Below are 19,350 nucleotides of genomic sequence, written 5' to 3'. Positions count from 1 at the left end.
GACACAAAATCTCACCGCTAAGTACTGTGGTCCCAGGCTGTTGAGCCCAGTGAGGTTTCCCCACATGGAAGCAGCACTGAGCTGCTGCATCTGCTGCTGCAGCTGTTGGGCCATTCGCTTCTGCTCCTTGTCCTTTTGAGTGTCTGCAAACTTCACTACAATGGGTGATGAGCAACCCTGAACAGAGACACAGGAAATCATCTGCACTTTGACATCTTAATACTCTGATATTCAGTAAATACAGGTGAAAACATAATCAAATAACTGAAATTATTATCAGAACTCTCCAGGTTTAATTGACAATAAACTGTTTGGGTAATTTCAATGATGGATACACTGCAATCCACTCATTCTAACATGAACAATTTCATCAACATCTTATACTGTTTTCTGTGTGAGGCAGAACTTCACCTCCATTGTCTGGGACTGGTGCATGGACTTGATGGCTGACTGGGCCATTTGTCTAGCTGTGAATGTCACAAATGCACAACCTGAAAGTGAGAAATGCAACATATCATGATTTATGCAGAGTATACAAAGGAAAATTCTACTTTGGCAAAATTTCAGCGTTGGTGAACTTGAAGAGCGTATTTCAGCTGACAATATCTCCTTATGGATGCAAGAAGAAAGTACTGAGGGAAAAATACCCTCCATTGCTATAAAGACACTTGCTTATTTACACATCCAACAGGTATGGAGCAATCAAATTATCATTCATTAGGAGTTGTGTTTCTGTTTACCTGGTGACTTTAAGTCTGAGATACACTGTGCTTAAGCTCAGATAACTACTGAGGACTTTTGTGACTCTTTCACTGTCAAATGATTAACTACGTTCAGCTAGTTGCTAACTGTGTCCGGCTGCTGTTTGGAGCGGAGCAAGTCTTTTTCACTGAAAACAGCTGACATGCTGATATGTACGATATTTGACACCTTGATCAGTGAAAGTGAAACAAAACAGCCAAGTTGTCAGAGAGCTATTAATCTAAAACAATAACGAATTACACCCCCAATGCAATACACATCAATTCATTACTTAACTTATCTAAAGACATGACTTTTTCATGACTATCAACAAGTCTGCTGTGTGCATGTGTGTTAGAAGAGAATATGACCTACCACGGCTGAGTCCATCAGGACCTCGAAGTATCCGACACTCCTCTATCTGCCCGTATGGTGAGAACATCAGTCGGATGTCGTTCTCATTACATTTCTTGGATATCATTCCAATAAACAGCTTCCTGTCCTCCACTGCTGTAGTCAACACAACACAACACAACATCAAACACACCTGCTCTGTGTCAAGGTAAATGATGCAATACAGCATTCAACATGTCCATACACTATATTACATCATGTGTCTTTTGCAACTTCATGTCAAGGAGATTGACTTTTGTTTTTGTTTTTTCGTTCATTTTCTAACTGCTGAGCTCTGTGCCACTCACACTAGGCCCAGTTGTTCCGTACCGTGCTGAAGCACCATTGTCCCTCCTCCTCTGTCTCCCACTGGCCTGCACTCACATTGCTCGGGCCACAGCCGGGCCTGAGCATGGTTACCTCATGTACATACGTCATCATGTCATAGCGCAGTCGCAGCACAATGGAGGAACAACACAGAGAACATGACTTTACTGACTTTTTTGTGGCTTATTTTGTGTCATTTTGGTCATAGATGACCCTCTCAAATTCCTGGATTTCTTGATTATGCAAGGCGGCATAATACGGATGATATACTTCATGTCCATGTTGAGCACCCCTGCTATAATTTTGTTTGTTTAAAGCAATAAGCTATATTAGGCTTGTCATTCAAATTAACATTTAATGTCACGGAATTACACAGATGTGTGCAACTATCATAGGACAGAGAGGACTGGTGGAAATGCCAGAAAATCCTTACCATTGTTTTTCTCACTGTCAGCTGGCTTCATCTGGATTGGGTGGTGCATCTGAATGAAGCAATAAATAACACATTAGTTTTCATAGCACTGAAATGTGCACATCTGTGTTGTGCAGTGCATTTTAGAAATATTAGCAGAGCTGGGGATAACAGAGTGTCATGGAATGAAGAAAGACAGTCATGGTAGTGTAGATCCACATATAAATATAAATACAGACAAAATGACTATCAATGACTACCAATGGAAAGAAACAAAGGATACAAAGATCTCTACCCCATCATGAAACAACAGAGACAGAACAACAAATGTGCTTCCTTGATTGTAGACAAATCAACCACACAAGGATGGCTCTACAAAGACAGGTTCAGACTACACATTGTTTTTGTTCGTTAAGATGGTCAGTGTGCCAGACTAGGCTTTACAGTCACAAATTCTTGCTTTCACTCGGCAGAGAGATGTTGCAGTCGCTTGGCCAGCAATCATAGCTTGTCGTTTTTCACAACCTGCATGATGTTAGCAGGAGTATGGTGCTTAAGGGCAGAGTTCCGGGAACAAGGATGTAAGTTATTCGGTCCTGCATAAAAAGCCACATATCTTGTTAAATATTTTAACTTTGAATTTTCCTTGAAATTTTTTTAACATGAAAGTATTGATATTCATTGCTTATATATTTAAAAAATCAAAGTTGCTGATTTTATTTTAATTAGACAATTTTCCTAATTTGAAGTTAACACAGTACAAATATCTACAGTTGAAATAAAACCTTTGAATGTAATATTACAGCCAGTGAAAATAAATACTAATTCTTATTATCATTATTTTTTTAAAAATCATCAACGATGAAGGAGTAATATAATACCTTTGAATTTTTAACAAGTTCACATACAAACATTTCAGTGAAATTAGAAAATAATCCTTCTCGGGAAAACTACAGTCAAACTAACCCAAAAAGTGTGATGATATAGCTCTGAAGCTTTATTCAGCCAGATCTGTGGCTCACATTTTTTTGAGCAATCAGCAATAACTATTTACATGAATACATGTTGCCAGTTTAGGGTGATTAAGAGTGAATAACTGATGACTACTATCACTATATGTTAGACTCATTTATCCATTACTGCTAGACAATGACCTCTGGACCAAAATCTGAACCAAATCATTGTTGATGTCAAATAAAAATAACCTCAAATGCATTCAAAGTTAATTGAAGACAGACAGCCTTGTATTTTGATGATCTGGTAATGTTCACTCTCCAAAACTGAAACAAGCTCTGCGCTCAAGCAACAGACAGGAAATTCAAGGAGTCCATATAAACGAGCATGCACTGAAAGGGCAGTTAAAGGAGACTGTCACGTACCCCTGGCAGAATCTTCATGTTGTGCAGAGCATTCTGTGCTTCCAAGGCTGACTTGCGAGTATAGTACGTTATAAAACAGCAGCCTGCCAGAAAATGAAAAAGACACCAATGTCACACACCAGACTCAGTTACTGGATTACACTTGTGCTGTATGGAAGGTGTGTTGTGGCTAGTTTCTAACAAAATGATTACTTTTTACATACAGTAATAAAGATTATATTGAACTGCTAAATGTAAGGCTTACATATAAGACTACAACAGAATGAAACACTGTTGTGTTTGTGCATGTGTGTTATCAAGTTACTACAGGCTGACCTTTGCTCTGTGGTGGATTCTGGCTGCGGTCTCGGAGAACATTAATCTCATAGACTGCTCCATAAGGCTCAAATAGCTCCCGAAGCTGCTCCTCAGACCAGGACCGTGGAATCTGTCCCACAAACATCTTAATAGCATCAACGTCTGGTTGGTCGGGGTGGTCCAAAGACCCATTCATCTTCTTCCCACTTCAAAGACAAAGAGCAGTGCATTAGATGGAGTCTGTCCTCTCATGCTGTCACAATCTCAGCTGTTATAATCACGCGTAGCCGAAGCCCAACATCCACAGCACTGTGTCAGTGCTAGACTAATTACTATCACTGGCTTGCTACTCAGTGCGACACCTCTGAAAAATACACCTTAAATTACAAAAAGATGCTGTAAATTGACTTGGGACGAATCCTATTTCTTTTCTCTGTAATGCTACATTGTGAGGAGGAGAGCTAGTTGGCGATTAACATCCCTGTGGTGGGTTGGCTAAGGGGTCTGAAGGTCCCTCATTATTAGCTTTTTTAGGTTCATATTTTCATTTAAGGTTAGAAACCTTAAATAAAATGAAAATAAAACAAAAACAAAAAAAAAACCAACATTTTTTTCTCACACTGTGATCCCTCTGTCTAAATGCTCTGTTTTAATACCTGTGTCTTTAAGGCCCTCTTTCGAAAAGCCCAGTCTGCACTGATCGGTCAGCTTTCAGGCCTTAGCAGACACTGTCCACTGTATAACCCTGCCTGGTGTTTATAAACGACAGCCATGCCGGAAGTCCAGACAGCATGTTTGAAGGCACTTTTTCATTATCAACAGTCATGGAGCCAAAAGCCTACAGCTAATGGAGCAAATAAACCGAAAAAGCTAAATACGCTGCAGGACTGAGAGTTTATGTTCAGAGAATCATACTGTGTTGAACAATTAAGTTGCAACTATAGATGATAATAATGTAAATAAACATTTTGATTTTGCAACAGTTTACGTTCAACTCCGAGCAGTAACAATTGTTTTTTTGGGACAGGTTCAAGACAGTGGTGAAAAAAATGTTAGTCTGGAGCCAGGCCCTAGCATGACAGTACCTTCCTTCTTCTTTTCTGCTCAACCTGCATGCCTCTTCTCTCAATCTCTTATTGCCTGTCCATCATTTTCAACTGGCTTAGTTAAGACACTTTGTCCAGCCTTGAGCTGATACGTCCATTGATGCAGAGTCTTGGTTGTCAACTAGGGATTCCATTCAGTGCCTGACTCTGAATAATGATGTTATTTCTTAGTGGTCATTTGATTGAGCTTACTAACAAGTAGTAGTGGAGCAAGCATTCAGATCCTTTACAAAAAAAATACAAATAACATACTGTGAACAGAATTGCCTAGCTGTATGCCTCTGCCACCTGGTCAAGTTGCAGTTTACATCCATGTTTACGCAGACTCATAATAAGTCATGTGACAAGAACTCATACCATGAGTTTCATGGTACTAAAACGTGATGATATTTCTTGTCAAGGTGGGCAAGTTGTCTCGCAAAATCAGTACATAACAGAGATTACCCATACGGACGTGGCTAGGTGCAAGGTAAATTCCCATTTACCTTGAGCATAACCTACTGTATCCACCAAAAAATCTGCATCATAGCAACCAATTCTTCAACTGAAAAAATGTTGCGCATCTAAAGCTCTCCGAACTGGGCTCACTGAGGACATATCATAAAAGTGTTCACTGAAAATGCCCCCTGATTATGTATAACAGATGCCACTTATTAATTTTGATAGAGAATCACCCAATGGGGAAGTTGTGAAGAGAATGTGATGTGATAATGTGTTGCTTTATTAACATTGAACCTGAGGTTATATCTTTATCACTACAATGCTTGACCTACTGTAGTCTACACCTCAAGCTATTTCTGGCCTAATAATGCCTATATAATAACTACACAAGGCTACAGGTTGTCAACACTGGTGGTAGTATAAGACAGACAAGGTAATCAAACCTCAAGTGATGAGACTGACACAATACTGAAACATGATGAGTTAAAAAGCTATCTTAGACAGACCAGCATGATAGAGTCTATTAGCATAGAAGATGTCCCCACCATTTGTTAATCATTTGTGTGGTGGCATTATGCAGGTGGAAACAATAAATGGCAACAGAGAGACAGATAAGGCACCAACAATATCTAAGAACTGTGAGAAAATAGTGCAGTACACCAAGGCTAACACAAGCACACAGAATTTACACAATGTTGACTAATGGCTTTGCATCTCATCAGCATATTCATCGCAGCTAATATGAAGCCGTTTTTCATTGGGGAAATCAGCGACTTCTCTACACACTGGAACCACTGTACACCATCCAGTCACATCATGGCAGCAATGCTTTAGAGTTTTTGCTATATACTGGGGGTAGGCTATGAAGAAAATCAGGGCTGGATTTTTGACAGATCTTGCGATTCTATGAATCTCACAAGGTAACGTGATTTGGAAATCTGGACTGATGAGCAAATTCTCAAGTTATGTGAGAGGGTTAATATTATATTGTAAATGTTTCAAACATTGCAGAATTAAAAATGTCTTTTGCTGGACATAACTAACATCAGTCAACTCATATTTATATAATATTAGAGGTATATGGTGTTGGCAAATATCTGGACATTGGTCAGTCATCTTATCAAATATTATTATTGGGCTAAAGCTGACATAATTTCTTCTGAAAAGTTGATCAATTTAAGACACAAGGACCTTAGCTGTTATGTAATCAGTACACATTTCTTAGATCAATGCTAAGAAAATGCAAAAAATATTGCAAAATGCAGAATCTAGCATCATCTAAGATAGCACCATTTTAAATGACACAATCAATCTGTACATTGAAAGTGACAGGAATATTTAAATTTACACACTACTTACTATCTACTTATTTACTCATTTACATTTGGTAAAAACATTAGTCTTAAACATAGTTTAATAATGTTTTCTTTGGTTCTAAAATCATATCTACCAAAATTATGGCTTAGGTCTCTCAGCATATAATCATCCTGCCACTGTTAACATCTTGCGTATCTTCATTATTGAAGCATCCTATATCTATGTCTATGAATGGTGCTATTGAAGTTGTTCATTAGAGCCTTGATTTAAATGCGAAGTACATGCCTCAAAGTGAGCCCTAGCGGAGGACAAAAAGGCATGGAGATGCACAACACTAACAAAATCAAATATCACAATTGTGATTAAAGATCATGGTATCAATATACAGATACACTGTGACATTACTTTAGGTATGACAGATGGTGCTTTCAGAGGAAAGTTGCCAGTAAGTCTATTATTGAAAATAAAACCAATAACATTGTGCCGATGACCATAGTGGCCATTTATTTGTTGATATCAGCTTGTTAGAGCAGCCTATTAATCATAGAACTCTACACAAATAATATGCCAAGAATCAGAGACAGATTTCCATAAGAAAAGAAACTGATTACCAGAGTCTGAATACAGAATCTGTCAAAACAGTGCCCAACCTTAATGTAAAGCGGATAGGAAGGTACCTCAACCCTCCTTGTTGCACTGGATTGCTACATGGATTCAAATCACAACAACAATATCTGACTACATTTATTATTTGACAGAAAAAAATTGTTATGTCAATGCACTTAATATTTCATTAAAAATGTGGAGTGATCGTTTGAAATGAAATGTATTGTATTAAAAGTGTTCACAGGTTTAGGTGAACAACACAAATAAACATCAGGAACCTTTAAGCATGACAAAACTACAAAAGGAAAACAAATAATCACTGTTCACTTCTCATTAGGTCAGTTATCCCCCCGACATACTACAACACAGCTGCTCATGATTCATTACACTAAATCAAATCAGATTAGTTCTTTGTAACTAATTTCCAGCGATACAGGACAACTCTGGAAAACATATAATAGCCTACATACATGGCAGGTCAGAGGAAGTTACTTACACAGGACTAGAGTTTAAAGAGCAATGGTCCACCATCATCTCGGGGAGAAAATCCAGTTTAAAAGAAGCCATGGTGGCAGAATGCTTCTTTTTCTTTGTTCTTCTGTGATGGTGAAGCTAAATTGATGTAGTAATCAGAGGGTGGTGGTAAACTCCAGATCGTACACTTGTTGGTCAGTCCCTGGTTAAGTTTATAATAATGTAGCCAACAGTGCACAAAGGGTAGAAAAAAACAGTGTGCTGAAACAAACCAATCCACATGGAGATCCTGTCCACTGGAACACCAAAGACGGCAGGCAAAATCTGACTGAGGAATCACCCTTTTTCGGGTGGAAGAAGAGTACAAATGACAGACACAAAGTGACAAGCCTTCAGGTTGGCTTTCCAGGTTCTGGGACTGGAACTAACCACTGCATGGAGATCATGGAAACAGAGGGCTGCTGGGATCACTGGGGCCAGAGAGAGTAATGGCAATTTGGGGTCCCACAATCAAAGTGCTGATGATCCACAGCCTTTTGTGAACATTTCTCCTAGGCCAGCAGATCTGGCTGCAGCGTCAGATAAACAGGGTGTCAGATTGATGGTGATAAGGCCCAGTGGGCAGAGGGAATGAAAGAGGGAGTGAATAGTACTCCCCAGCCAGTAGCTAATCCCCGGACTAGCCACACCAGGGGCTAACAATTAGGTTCCGGCCTGAGGGGGGCTGTGTTTACCCTGTTGTCCAACAGGCTGCACTCGTTTGTGTGCGTTGTGTGTGTAAAAACAGAAGGGAGCCAATGTCAAATGACACTGGCTTTAGTCTTTGTGCATCCCACAATGCACACACTAACTCACATGCACATACACATGCACACCTATTAAACAAGATACACGGGGGATGTACACTATGTAAAGTAACACTGGACTAATCTATCTGTCAACCTGCCTTCAGGTAATTGTCAGCTAGATTTCTCACCATAACCCCCGCTGCAATTGCTGCATATTGTTTTCTATTTCATAATTGATAGTGATCGGTTTTATATTATTTTTTTTTGTTCCACACATCTATTGTGCAACATGCACACAAATCCTCTAAGTAAAGCATATTTTCTAATTAAACACACATCATGAAATAACATATGTGCAATTCCTTTCTGATTAATAATGACAAACCTTGTAATTAATTGGATATATCTTTTTAATTGTTTGACAGCCCTAATAAAAACTACAGAATTAATCAAAGAAAAATATATATATAATTAAAAAATGATTATATATAATAAGATGAAATGTTATCTTATTCACATTTCTGCAAATATGCACAAATACATGCAAGCAATGGCTACTAGAAAGAAAGAAAAAGGGTTGAGAGTAAAAATAAATAAGGCCTCTGTTTCAGATAGTATACCTGGACTGCCATGTGACTCTCATCCCCATACTGAGGATTATTTTGAGAAAGTGGTTCTCCAGCACATCAAAACAAAATCCCTGCACATCTATACCCTCACCAGTATGCATTCAGAACCAACAGCTTAGATTCAACACAATCTCACCCATGAAGCTTACTAGAAAACTGAACACTTGGGCAGGAGCACAACACTGCAACTGGATATTGGACCTCCTCACAAACAGACCCAGAGAGTATGGACTGGAAGTCGCATCTCCTATTTATTAGTGCTCAACAACGGAGTCCCCCAGGGACATGTGCTCAGCCCCCTCCTGTTCACACTGCAGACCCATGACTGCACTCCCTGACATCAGAATATCTCAATTGTTAGGAAAGGCAGGTGACACCACCATCATTGGCCACATTATAAACAATGATGCGAGTTACTGACCCTAACCCTATCCCTACAGTTAGAATGCCTTGAGAGTTCGTTACAGAGCCCGAAGGACAACATAGCCACAGTCTGTTCACCCTGCTGCCATCTCGAAAAAGATACAGAAGTACCCGCAGCCATACCAGTAGACTTCAGAGCAGCTTCATTCCTCCGATTCCTCAATTCATCATCGACACTCAATTTTTATAAAATAAAATGGACTCAAACATAATTTAGTCTTTTAAACCCATGTGTTTAATAAATTTCAATAAATTGACCTTGTAACCTTATGGCAGTTTCCTTGTATATATATATATATATATATATATATATATATATATATACACACACAGTTGGTTTATGGATGTTGTAAACCAATGTTTTGTGTTCTGATCTGAGAGCTGTGACCATGATGAATCAGTATGACATTTGGCAAACTGCATATCATTGTAGCGTAATAACAACAATAATAATAACAATAACAATAACAATAATAATAATAATAGGGTCAGTGCACATACATTTTTTCTTTCTGCCATGGTTAAACCCCCTGTATTGTAGGTATATCCTCCATTATTTATAGTTTATGTATGGACTGATTAATTGATTGCTTAAGCGTGATACATGGCTGCAAGATATGCAGATTTTCTATAGTTTCCCAGGCATCAGAGAACTGGATAGAGTAGGCTGAATGCTCCTTACCCCCCTAGTGCCAAGTTGGAGACTTCCAAGTTAGGGAGAGGGAGTGTGGCCTGCCCAGTCTGCTCCGGAGACACATACAGGGTTTCAGGGTCCAGGCTATCCATCCAGGGCCTTGCGTAACTACTGCTTCTACTACCATACACAAACACAGGAGACACAATACATCAAGAACCAGAAACACAAAAAACAATTACAATTAAAAACAAAGCAACAGTGAAAGAACACACACAAAACATATTTACACATTTAGCAGAGACAATCAACGCATGAATCAGTAACCCAAGCTACAGATGTCCCTCCTTTCAGAGCACGCCATTACTGTGGGTGTTAAAGGAAGAAAAGGAAGAAAAGGAGTGGGGACTTTTATTTTATCCAGCTGCAGTGCTTGAAACAAACACGAGGTGCCAAATGTGAGCAGCCAGGACTACAGTGATAACATTAGGGCCCTGAGCTTCCCTGTCCTCCCACTGGAACCAGACACTGTGTGCGTGTGTCTAAGCATATTCATTAGCAAATTACTGTGTGGAGGAATACAAATCCTGGTTGTATATTAGTTTGTTACTCTCTTACTATCATGTGTCAGCTTCATACCAAGCTGCCGCTGGACAAACCAACATTTCTGTTAGCCTACAAACTAGATCTTGGTGTTGTAAATATTATGCGCTACAAACAGTAATCAACATCTACAATTACCTTCACTACTAACAAATAAGCAGTTATAATCTAGACCAATAAAGCTTAACAGTGCGACAACCAGAACTGCCGGCTGTAGCTGCTGTTAAGTCCAGCGTGCACACACAGGTCTCTGTGAGAGCTCATCCATCATCTCCAGGTAGAACAATTATTGTAAAACACTTACAGTCTTGCTATTTTCATCGTGTGTCACATGCAAACAGCAACAGACACTGGACAAGGCTCAAAATCAATGTGCATATAAATAAATAAATGCGGTAAAAAATCAATCAATGGACAAAATTGAATAAAACTTTGTGTCAACTTACTGACACTTTTTATGCTCTGACTCAGGCTCTTTTTTAAAGATAAATGTGCACAGTCTGCATATAGCCTTCCGTTTGCGATGACTGTGTTGTTTTTACAGGGAAAGAAGCAAAAACAAAGAAAAAACAGATGTCTTTTTATACCAGATGAAACAGTAAAAATATGAAATGACAAAATGCTGTTGCAACAGCATTAACAGTTCAGTTTGAATTAAACACGGGTATCACATATAATTGTGTACACAAGATCTGTATCTGTTTTAATTCCTCCTTTGCGATGTCCTCTTCCTTCCTTCTTACTGTCCTTTACTACTTTTATTTTCTTATTATCTATTTATTGTACCATATTCCTCTCACTTCTCATAATCTTTTTATCTATTCTTGATTCCTTCATGTGATGTTGCCTTCTAATTGTCCTGTATTGCTTGATATTCTTTTATACTTATTTTTGCATTTACTTTTTTAAATTATATATTTGTATTGCTTTTTTTTTGTTTCAATTTTTTATTAGGGATAAATTACATAGTACTGTACAGTACAGAAATACAGATGTTGCCCTATAGTTTTTTCTTTTAACATAATAGGAACAATGAACATTGTCTCCGCATAAGAAAAAGTAAATAACCTGCCTAAAAAAACATGGTAAATATTTTCCAAGAAATAAGACAATACAGACAGGGCTGGGCTGAGCTGCATGTCGAAGTGTCCTTGAGCGAGACACTGAACCCCACATTGCTCACTAGTGAGGGCCCTGCGATGAGCTGGCGACTTATCCAGGGAGTACCCTGCCCTCGCCCTGAGACAAGGCTGGGATTGGCTCCAGCAGCAACACCCCGCAACCCCATGGAAAGGGATAAGCAGTTCGGACAATGACATGACACGACATAAGACAATACAACAGACTATCGTATGGACGCAGTCCAGTTGTAAAAAAAAATAGTTTATGAAAGAATTCCATTTCCAGAAAAATTTATTGGAACAGCCTTTCACTGTACAACGCATCTTCTCCACTTTGAGCAAAAACATAACATCCTTGAGCCAAAGAGATATAGATGGCGGTTTAGGAGACTTCCAGAGGAGTAAAATGCGACGTCTTGCCAGAAGAAAAGTAAAGGATAAAACTTCTGATTGTAAGGAGTTAATACCAAGTTGTACCAGTGAGACCCCAAATATAGCAATAAAGGGTTCTGTCTTTATTTGGGTGCCTAGAGCCTTTGTCAAAATCTTTAAAAAAATCAGCCCAGAATTTGTGTAACGTGGAACAGAAGAAAAACATACAACTTAAATTACAGGCAGAGGCATGGCATCTATCACACTGGTCTAGGGTAAACTCTGTTTTAAAGGTGCTATATAAATAAAGCCAAAATAGTTAAGAATTTGTCATTTCACAAAGAAGTTTCTAAGGGAGTCTTGGGATATCACTAAAGTCTGTTCACAAATATCTGCTGCTTATCTTACAGCACAACACCTGATTAGCATTACATTGGACCTTTTGTTCACTTAATGGGCCACTGTCCAGCAGCTTCCAGACCCCGCAAGGTCAATATCCACGACCTTAAAATTGCATTTACAAAACATGTAGGGCCTACTTATACACAGTCAAACTACTACTACTACCACTTTTTAATTTACTGTAATAGTAATAATACAACAAAAATAAAAATGAAAGAAACTGACTATAATATATTGCAACAATCACAGTCTTGAATAGCCTGATTCTGAACGATACAGTTTTCACATTCCATCAGCCCATTATGTTGCATGTTGTTTACCGTTGCTATTGCAACATGTGACAACTGCCCCATCATCTGCAGAACAATAACCCATAAAATTTACAATGTGGCGTAAGTTAACAAAATCAACTACTGATTACAACTTACCAGAGCACACAATAACAAAAAAGTCTCTATCAAGAGAGGTTGTTTGACTGTGTTTTGTCTGACTCCCCGCCCACAACCTGTCCAGTTTGGTAAAACCTGTCAGGAGTCGCCTCCCACCGGCATAGCTCTTTCAGAGTTCACTGAGGTGCGCAAGCTCCCTTACCACAACAAGGTAAAAGGGGTTTTTTTTGTTTGTTTTTTTAAACTAACAGCCATTAAATTTGTCAAATAAATTCTAAGGGGTGGGGAAACAAAAAATAAGATTAATAAATTAGCACAGTTGTGGTGCTGAATGGACAGTGCCCCAAAATAATAATTGAGCAATGAGTAATACTGGATGAATATAAGGACAGATCAAGTGGCAACAGCAGCTCTGGCTGACACAGCCACTGAACCAGGACAAACAAAAAGTATCTCAAACAATACTAAGGAACTAAACTGAAAATGTGCTTCACTGTTATATATCTAGGCAGTGGAAGCAATGTTACAAAGTAATAACTTCAAATTTCACAGTAATAGGCTGGTGACATAGTAAAACATGATACGTCGGTGCTGTTAGCAACCAAGCTGCTAACTTGGATGCAGTAGCCTTGTGTAGTCATGAAGATGCAGACACACGTATTCTCCTTCATGCCCAGCATGCAGTGAAACAAGGACACCAATCCCTGATGATCAATGCCAATGACACGGATATTGTAATCATAGCCACTTCTGTTATGCCCTCTTTGATGAAACTTGGCCTTGAGAAAATGTGGGTGACTTTTGGCAAAAGAGGGAAGACAAGATGGATCCCAATACATGAGGTGGTTTCAGCCATAGGACCAGAGAAAACATGCGGTATCCTCTTCTTCCATGCCTTTGGTGGTTGTGACACTGTGTCATTCTTCCATGGCAAATCAAATAAGTCTGCCTGGAAAACATGTGACGTGTGTAAATCAGGTCTCAATCACATTTGCAATACTCAGCAACTGTCCCTCTGCAGTGGAAGATAGTGACCTGCAAGCTTTGGAGAGATTTGTTGTGCTAATGTATGACAGGTCCAGCGATGTCACAACTGTGAACGAGGCCAGGCATGCCAAACGTGATTCTCATGAGGGTGGATACGTGTGGAGACAGGCATTGAAGAAGCTGACACAGCAGCAATCTCACCATTCCAATATTCTGGTCACATTGGAATTAAATGATTGAATGATGGTGCACTTTTTCACACAGTGCCCTTGTTAGTTTTAGCACAGTCTAAAGTGTCCAATGAACTATTCCTCTTTGATCTTTAATATGCAAATGTTTCTACATACATTTATTGTCTGCAACCTTTACAGCCTCTAATAAATTGATGGTAAAGTTCTGCCCCACTTGAGTATTTTGACATACAATTGTGTTAAGATTAAACATTTTAATACGTTTACTTTTTGAGATACCACCTTTATACTAGGATGCTGACCTTTCAGATTCAACAGCAGCAACAGCAAGGACTCAAAAATAAGCATGCATCCTTAATCAACATCATGGCAGTAACTGCATCTTTTACACTTCACGAGCCATCCTTTTGGAATAAAACTAAAAAGAGCCACAAGGGTGTATGAATTGTAAAATGCTGGCTTACTTTTTAACTATAACTATTTTCCAAAGCCATACAGAGTCCTTGGGTCTGTTAAAAGACCATCTTTGGTCCTCTTTGTGATCTGTGTTTCTCTGATTGCTCATTGTAAATGTCATTAAGGCAGAATAAACAGCGGAACTGTTATAAAACTGATTTTAACAGTTTCATTTTATAATGATTGTGTCACCACAACACAGCAGCTTGGGAATATCTGGTGATTAAAAGGAAGCGGTTGATTCTTGTTCGGCTGTCTAACACAGACAAATATGTGAATGACAACATCTACACAACTAATTTGATGTATTAAACACAGCATAGTTGACCACAGAGAACAGGAGGAGACTCAACAGTGGCCATGAATTGTTTTCATCAGTACAACCGTTTCTGTTATGATTTGTTTTCATGCTGATTTTCTCAGACTACATTGCAGCCACGTAATGATTTGGTCATCTTGGCTGTCAGTCCTAGATTTTGGCCGTGAAACAGTTTCATTGTTTTCCAAATGAGAATAGGATGAAGGAGGAGATTTGGATGTTTTTATGTTGTTCAGGTATTCATTTTGGAAAGATTAATTAAACAATTAGAAATGCAAATCTTTTTCAATACAAAAATGGCATTTTAAAATCTATATGGCCTAATGTAGCCATAGTTTTACTGTTGAGTACTTACAGTTACCCAAACCCACACAGAATTTGGCGACCTCATCAAAACCACACTTACTTCATAGCATGCTGGTTGTCAAGTTTTTTAAATTACTTCATTTAGATAATCATGTACTTGTTTAACATTAGATACACTGATACTTCAAAAGTACCACTCTGCTATACTCATCTTCATACTTTGGCAGTATGTAACAACTCCTGGGGATAAACTACCTAAAACCACCTTTTCATACAGTAGCCAAGAGAGCTCAGTGCACTGCAGCTTAAGAAAAACGCATGTCAAGAGACCAAACATGAGCAAAATAAGAAAAAAATTAAGAGAACAAAACTAACAATTATAATTTACAAGATGCAAAATACCAAATACATGTGTCACCAGAGGCCACTCAGAAGCACAGAACACGACTTGGACACACTTGTTGCCACGGTAAATCAAGTCCGTCACGGGATTATATGCCAGGTTTAACACGTCTTATGTCTGACTTCTAAAACTGCAAACTGACATGACCTGCAGGACTTTCAGAGTGAAAAAGTATAATACTAGGGGTGTCACAATACACTCAGCTCACAAGACAAGACAATACACAATCCTGGATTCAAGAGAACAAGATGAGACAAGGTTTTAGCTCTATTTTTAAGAAAACATTTTAAATGATATTCAGTTAGAGGTTACAAAATGCAAGACATTCCAGGTCCATTTTGAAAAGTTTTAACTAGGAGCATTTTGTATTGAATTTCACTTCAGTTTGAATTGTCATATGGAGTAAAATCCATGAAGATTATGTGAGCACCGTAAAAGGTTTAGCCACAAACTCAACTGACTGGCTTCTCTTCCGTATGATTTATCATGAGTCTGGAGACCCTCTAACTGTGCATCTGTGAGCTTCTAACTCCTAATTGAAGCTGTTTGTGATGTAATTGAACTAGTAAAGAACAGTATAATAACAAAAACAAATGTTTTCTTAGTCATCGGTGCAAAACAAATAAATGTAAACCATAATGAAAGTAGTACTCTCTCAATACATGAAGTGCAAACAGAGACTGACCAAATATTTCTTCAAGCATGATGCAGAGCTGAGAGCATGACATAGCCATGTTCTTTTTCCAGAATATAAGCATGTCTACATTTTCTATCAGCAGCTGAGACCTCTGGCCACTAACTATGTCTCCTGCAGATGAAAGGACAAGCTCACTTGGAACAAAGGTGGCAGAGATGGAAAGGTAAGCCATCACTGAAAAGTTGCACAACTGTACAAAAACGACAAACAAAATGCATGCACAACGGGGCGTCCATTGGCATCCCATGTTCAAGCCCCATACATACTGTTTCTGTCTTGTCTGTCACTCTATCACCGTTAATAATAGATAATAACCTTTATATGCTGCCACCAGTGCTTACAAACTTGTAGCCTTGTGTAATTATGATATAAGCATTTTAGACCAGAAATTACAAACCTGTCAGTCATTCTTATGATAAAAGATCTAACATCAGGTTCAATGTTAATAATATGCCAAAGAATGTCTTGACGTTTTTCAATGTGTAACTTGAAAGAATAATATTTGAAGAGTCAGAACAGTTGAGCTTTGAAAATCAAATTGCTACATCTCACCCTTTTTGCCCTCAGTTGAACATACACCAAGTGTACACACCAACTTTTTAAAATACAAAAGGTAAAAAATAAATAAATAAATAAACATACAAGTATATATATATATTTATCTGTTACAGGTTGCAAGGGGCAGGTGGTTGACAAAAATCCATATCGTGCATCCCTACTGGGACCTCCAAGAAACTGCAGATGAACATTCATTCAACATCCAGAAACTCACATTACTGACAATACCACTGACTACCCTTGGAACAAATTAGACACATTTTCGCACACTATGGTTTGACCTAGTCTAGTTACCTTTTCAGCAAGGTTCCTTCATGCGAGTCTGAGATGACAGTGGGAGGAGTAAATGTGGCGACTTCCGCGTTCGGTGACATCACGTGCATACACTATTTTCAGATGTATAACGTTATAAAATTAACCACAAGTCCTTTAACAAGCGTAGCAAGCACCATGCCGTTAACCTAACAAGTTAACGGCATCCGAAACATACATCATAGCTTAGTTATATGCAAGCCAAACCAACTCTGTCATAACCTAGTTTTATCAACACATTACTGTCAACACGAGTCGTACTGTCAAGCTGCCGTCCAGCGGATGAAAGTAGATTCCACTTCAAGCCTTGACAACCACTGGTGCAAGCTACATGATTAAACCGACAATTACTGACAAAGCTACAGCACTGGGGGTATGTTTTGGTAACGTTAGCTAGCTGGAATAGCATTTCGTTAACTTAAAATGAACAACTTACCCGTGTGTTTTTTTTTACGCCACAGTTAATTTGACTTGTGCTTAAAACAAAATGTCGTTCTGGACGTTTGCTTACAATATCACGTTATTTATACTGTACTGTTGGAAACAAGCTGACGACTACATAGGTGAATTAGTTGTGATCTGTCACTTTAGACATTAAGCTAGCAGTCACTGTGTAAAATGGCAGTCTCCTGCTGAACCGTTACCACTCGACAGCTGCAAAGGGGTGGGGGGCTGTGGGGGGCCGCTATGAGCCAACGTTAAATGTGATATTTGCTTCAGAATATATTTAAATGGCTATATGGAGGGTGTAATCTTCCAATGGAAAACACTTTTCTGAATGAGCGATCTTTGGTATTTGCTGTTCTTCGCGACGGGATTGAAAGTGCAAGTTAAAGCTCCCTGGGTTGAGTGTAACGTGGTACGGTCCATATAAAGGAACCCTATCTTAGACAGTAATAATTTGCTAATTTCTTACAAGATGTACCAGTTAATAAATTCCAGTTTTTAAATATATAATTTCAGAGCCACAAGATACCTTCAGTACCATCTAACTAAATTATTTTCAACTAAAGTTTCCCCAAAGTAAAACATCAGGTGAGAATGAGTAAAAAGTATATCTGTGTCCTATTAAAGAGTCTTTATGTTTACATAATACATGTCAACTGTTTTAACAGAAGAACAACAAATGTGTCACAAGATCCCTTACATTTTGTTAAAAGAACGGTGACTGGGATCTGTACTGTGTAGGAGACTTTACAACATGAAATGATCAAAAACACAACAATCACAGCAAATATAACTTTAATTTAAAAAAAGGATTTTTTACTTAACTTTAAAAAGAAAAAACAACGCTGAAAGTATATCAAAAACACATCTATTGAACTTGAGAAGAAAAGTAAGAGTGAGATGTATAAAAATGCTGTCTAAAACGGCTCTGATAAAAATTGTCAGCTGGTAATAAAAACCACACAGAACATCAGATACCCTTTTTCTTTTTTTTTTAAATCAGCCATTTCTATAATTTTTTTAGACGTTATGATCTGATTGTATAATAATTTGATCAGTCATGAGGTGAATATTCAACAAGTGGCATGTTGTTCCTCTGATATTAAAAGTCAGAGAGAACAATAAAATCATTGCCATTGGGCATCGCAAAAAAACAAACAAACCTGTGGCCTTATTAATGACCAGCAGCCATGGTGCACTTAATTCAAGTAAGATTACACCTGTATACAAAGCGAAAGGGTGAGAAGTATGTGGACCGCTACTGAGAAACACTGAGGTTGTAGATTGCAACCAACTTTAAGTTCATGTATAAGTTATAGGTTAATTCAAAAATGCATTCATTGCACCCTGATGTGGCCGAAATCTGAACTATAACTAGTAGTGGAGTAAAAGTATGAAGTTGTAGAAAATGGAAATACTCAAGTCAAGTACAAGTACCTAAAAATTCTACTTAGGTACATTACTTGAGTAAATCTAGTTAGTTACATTCCATCACTGATACTGGGCTACTGTAGAAACATGGCAGACTCCATGGAGGAGGACCCACTTCCTCTGTAGATATAAAGGCTCATTAAGTAACTAAATTGTATGCTACCATTTGCATTAAACAAAAAGTACAGTAGAATAATTGTTGAGATGCTAAATTGTAGACCAACGTGTTAGAGACCAAAGGAAACGACTGAACGATTGACCAACCACACATTACCATCTCCATTGTGGCAAAAAATAATCCAGCCTTTTAGCTTTGCCTCTCTAGTGGGCATGGAACACAACTCAGATAAACCGTTTATAGGTTCATATCATTTAACACATCTTATTCC

The 19,350-nt window shown here is 38.3% G+C and overlaps 1 protein-coding gene and 1 long non-coding RNA gene across 12 annotated transcripts in view; one reads left to right on the top strand and one right to left on the bottom strand.

Moving 5' to 3' along the window:
• Nucleotides 1-17,732, bottom strand: part of celf1 (cugbp, Elav-like family member 1) — a 30,955-nt gene extending 13,223 nt beyond the window's left edge. Inside the window, exons 1-9 of one of the 9 annotated variants that reach the window (XM_037095490.1) lie at nt 17,520-17,732; nt 10,016-10,147; nt 3,568-3,755; nt 3,253-3,335; nt 1,895-1,943; nt 1,465-1,554; nt 1,117-1,251; nt 412-491; nt 16-177 (exon numbers count right to left, since the gene is read on the bottom strand). In XM_037095490.1, coding sequence (XP_036951385.1) covers nt 16-177; nt 412-491; nt 1,117-1,251; nt 1,465-1,554; nt 1,895-1,943; nt 3,253-3,335; nt 3,568-3,755; nt 10,016-10,119 — 891 coding nt within the window. In that variant the 5' untranslated portion in view covers nt 10,120-10,147; nt 17,520-17,732. Of the gene's footprint in view, nt 1-15; nt 178-411; nt 492-1,116; nt 1,252-1,464; nt 1,555-1,894; nt 1,944-3,252; nt 3,336-3,567; nt 3,756-10,015; nt 10,148-17,065; nt 17,445-17,519 lie in introns of those variants that run through there. The other 8 variants (XM_037095494.1, XM_037095492.1, XM_037095485.1 and 5 more) reach the window with 8 other exon arrangements.
• LOC119018107 lies at nt 15,651-17,055 on the top strand. 3 transcript variants are annotated; one of them, XR_005074654.1, is made up of 3 exons: nt 15,651-15,774; nt 16,296-16,376; nt 16,885-17,055. It is a non-coding gene; the product is annotated as an uncharacterized LOC119018107 (long non-coding RNA). The 3 variants fall into 3 exon arrangements; XR_005074652.1 differs by having other exon boundaries at nt 15,654-15,774; nt 16,293-16,376; XR_005074653.1 differs by having other exon boundaries at nt 15,654-15,774; nt 16,264-16,376.
• Nucleotides 17,733-19,350: the final 1,618 nt, after the last annotated feature.

Source organism: Acanthopagrus latus, chromosome 4 (assembly GCF_904848185.1).
Source record: "Acanthopagrus latus isolate v.2019 chromosome 4, fAcaLat1.1, whole genome shotgun sequence".
NCBI classification, from domain to species: domain Eukaryota; kingdom Metazoa; phylum Chordata; class Actinopteri; order Spariformes; family Sparidae; genus Acanthopagrus; species Acanthopagrus latus.
The sequence above is the reverse complement of the archived record's forward strand: the minus strand, read 5'-3'. Positions and strand labels throughout refer to the sequence as shown.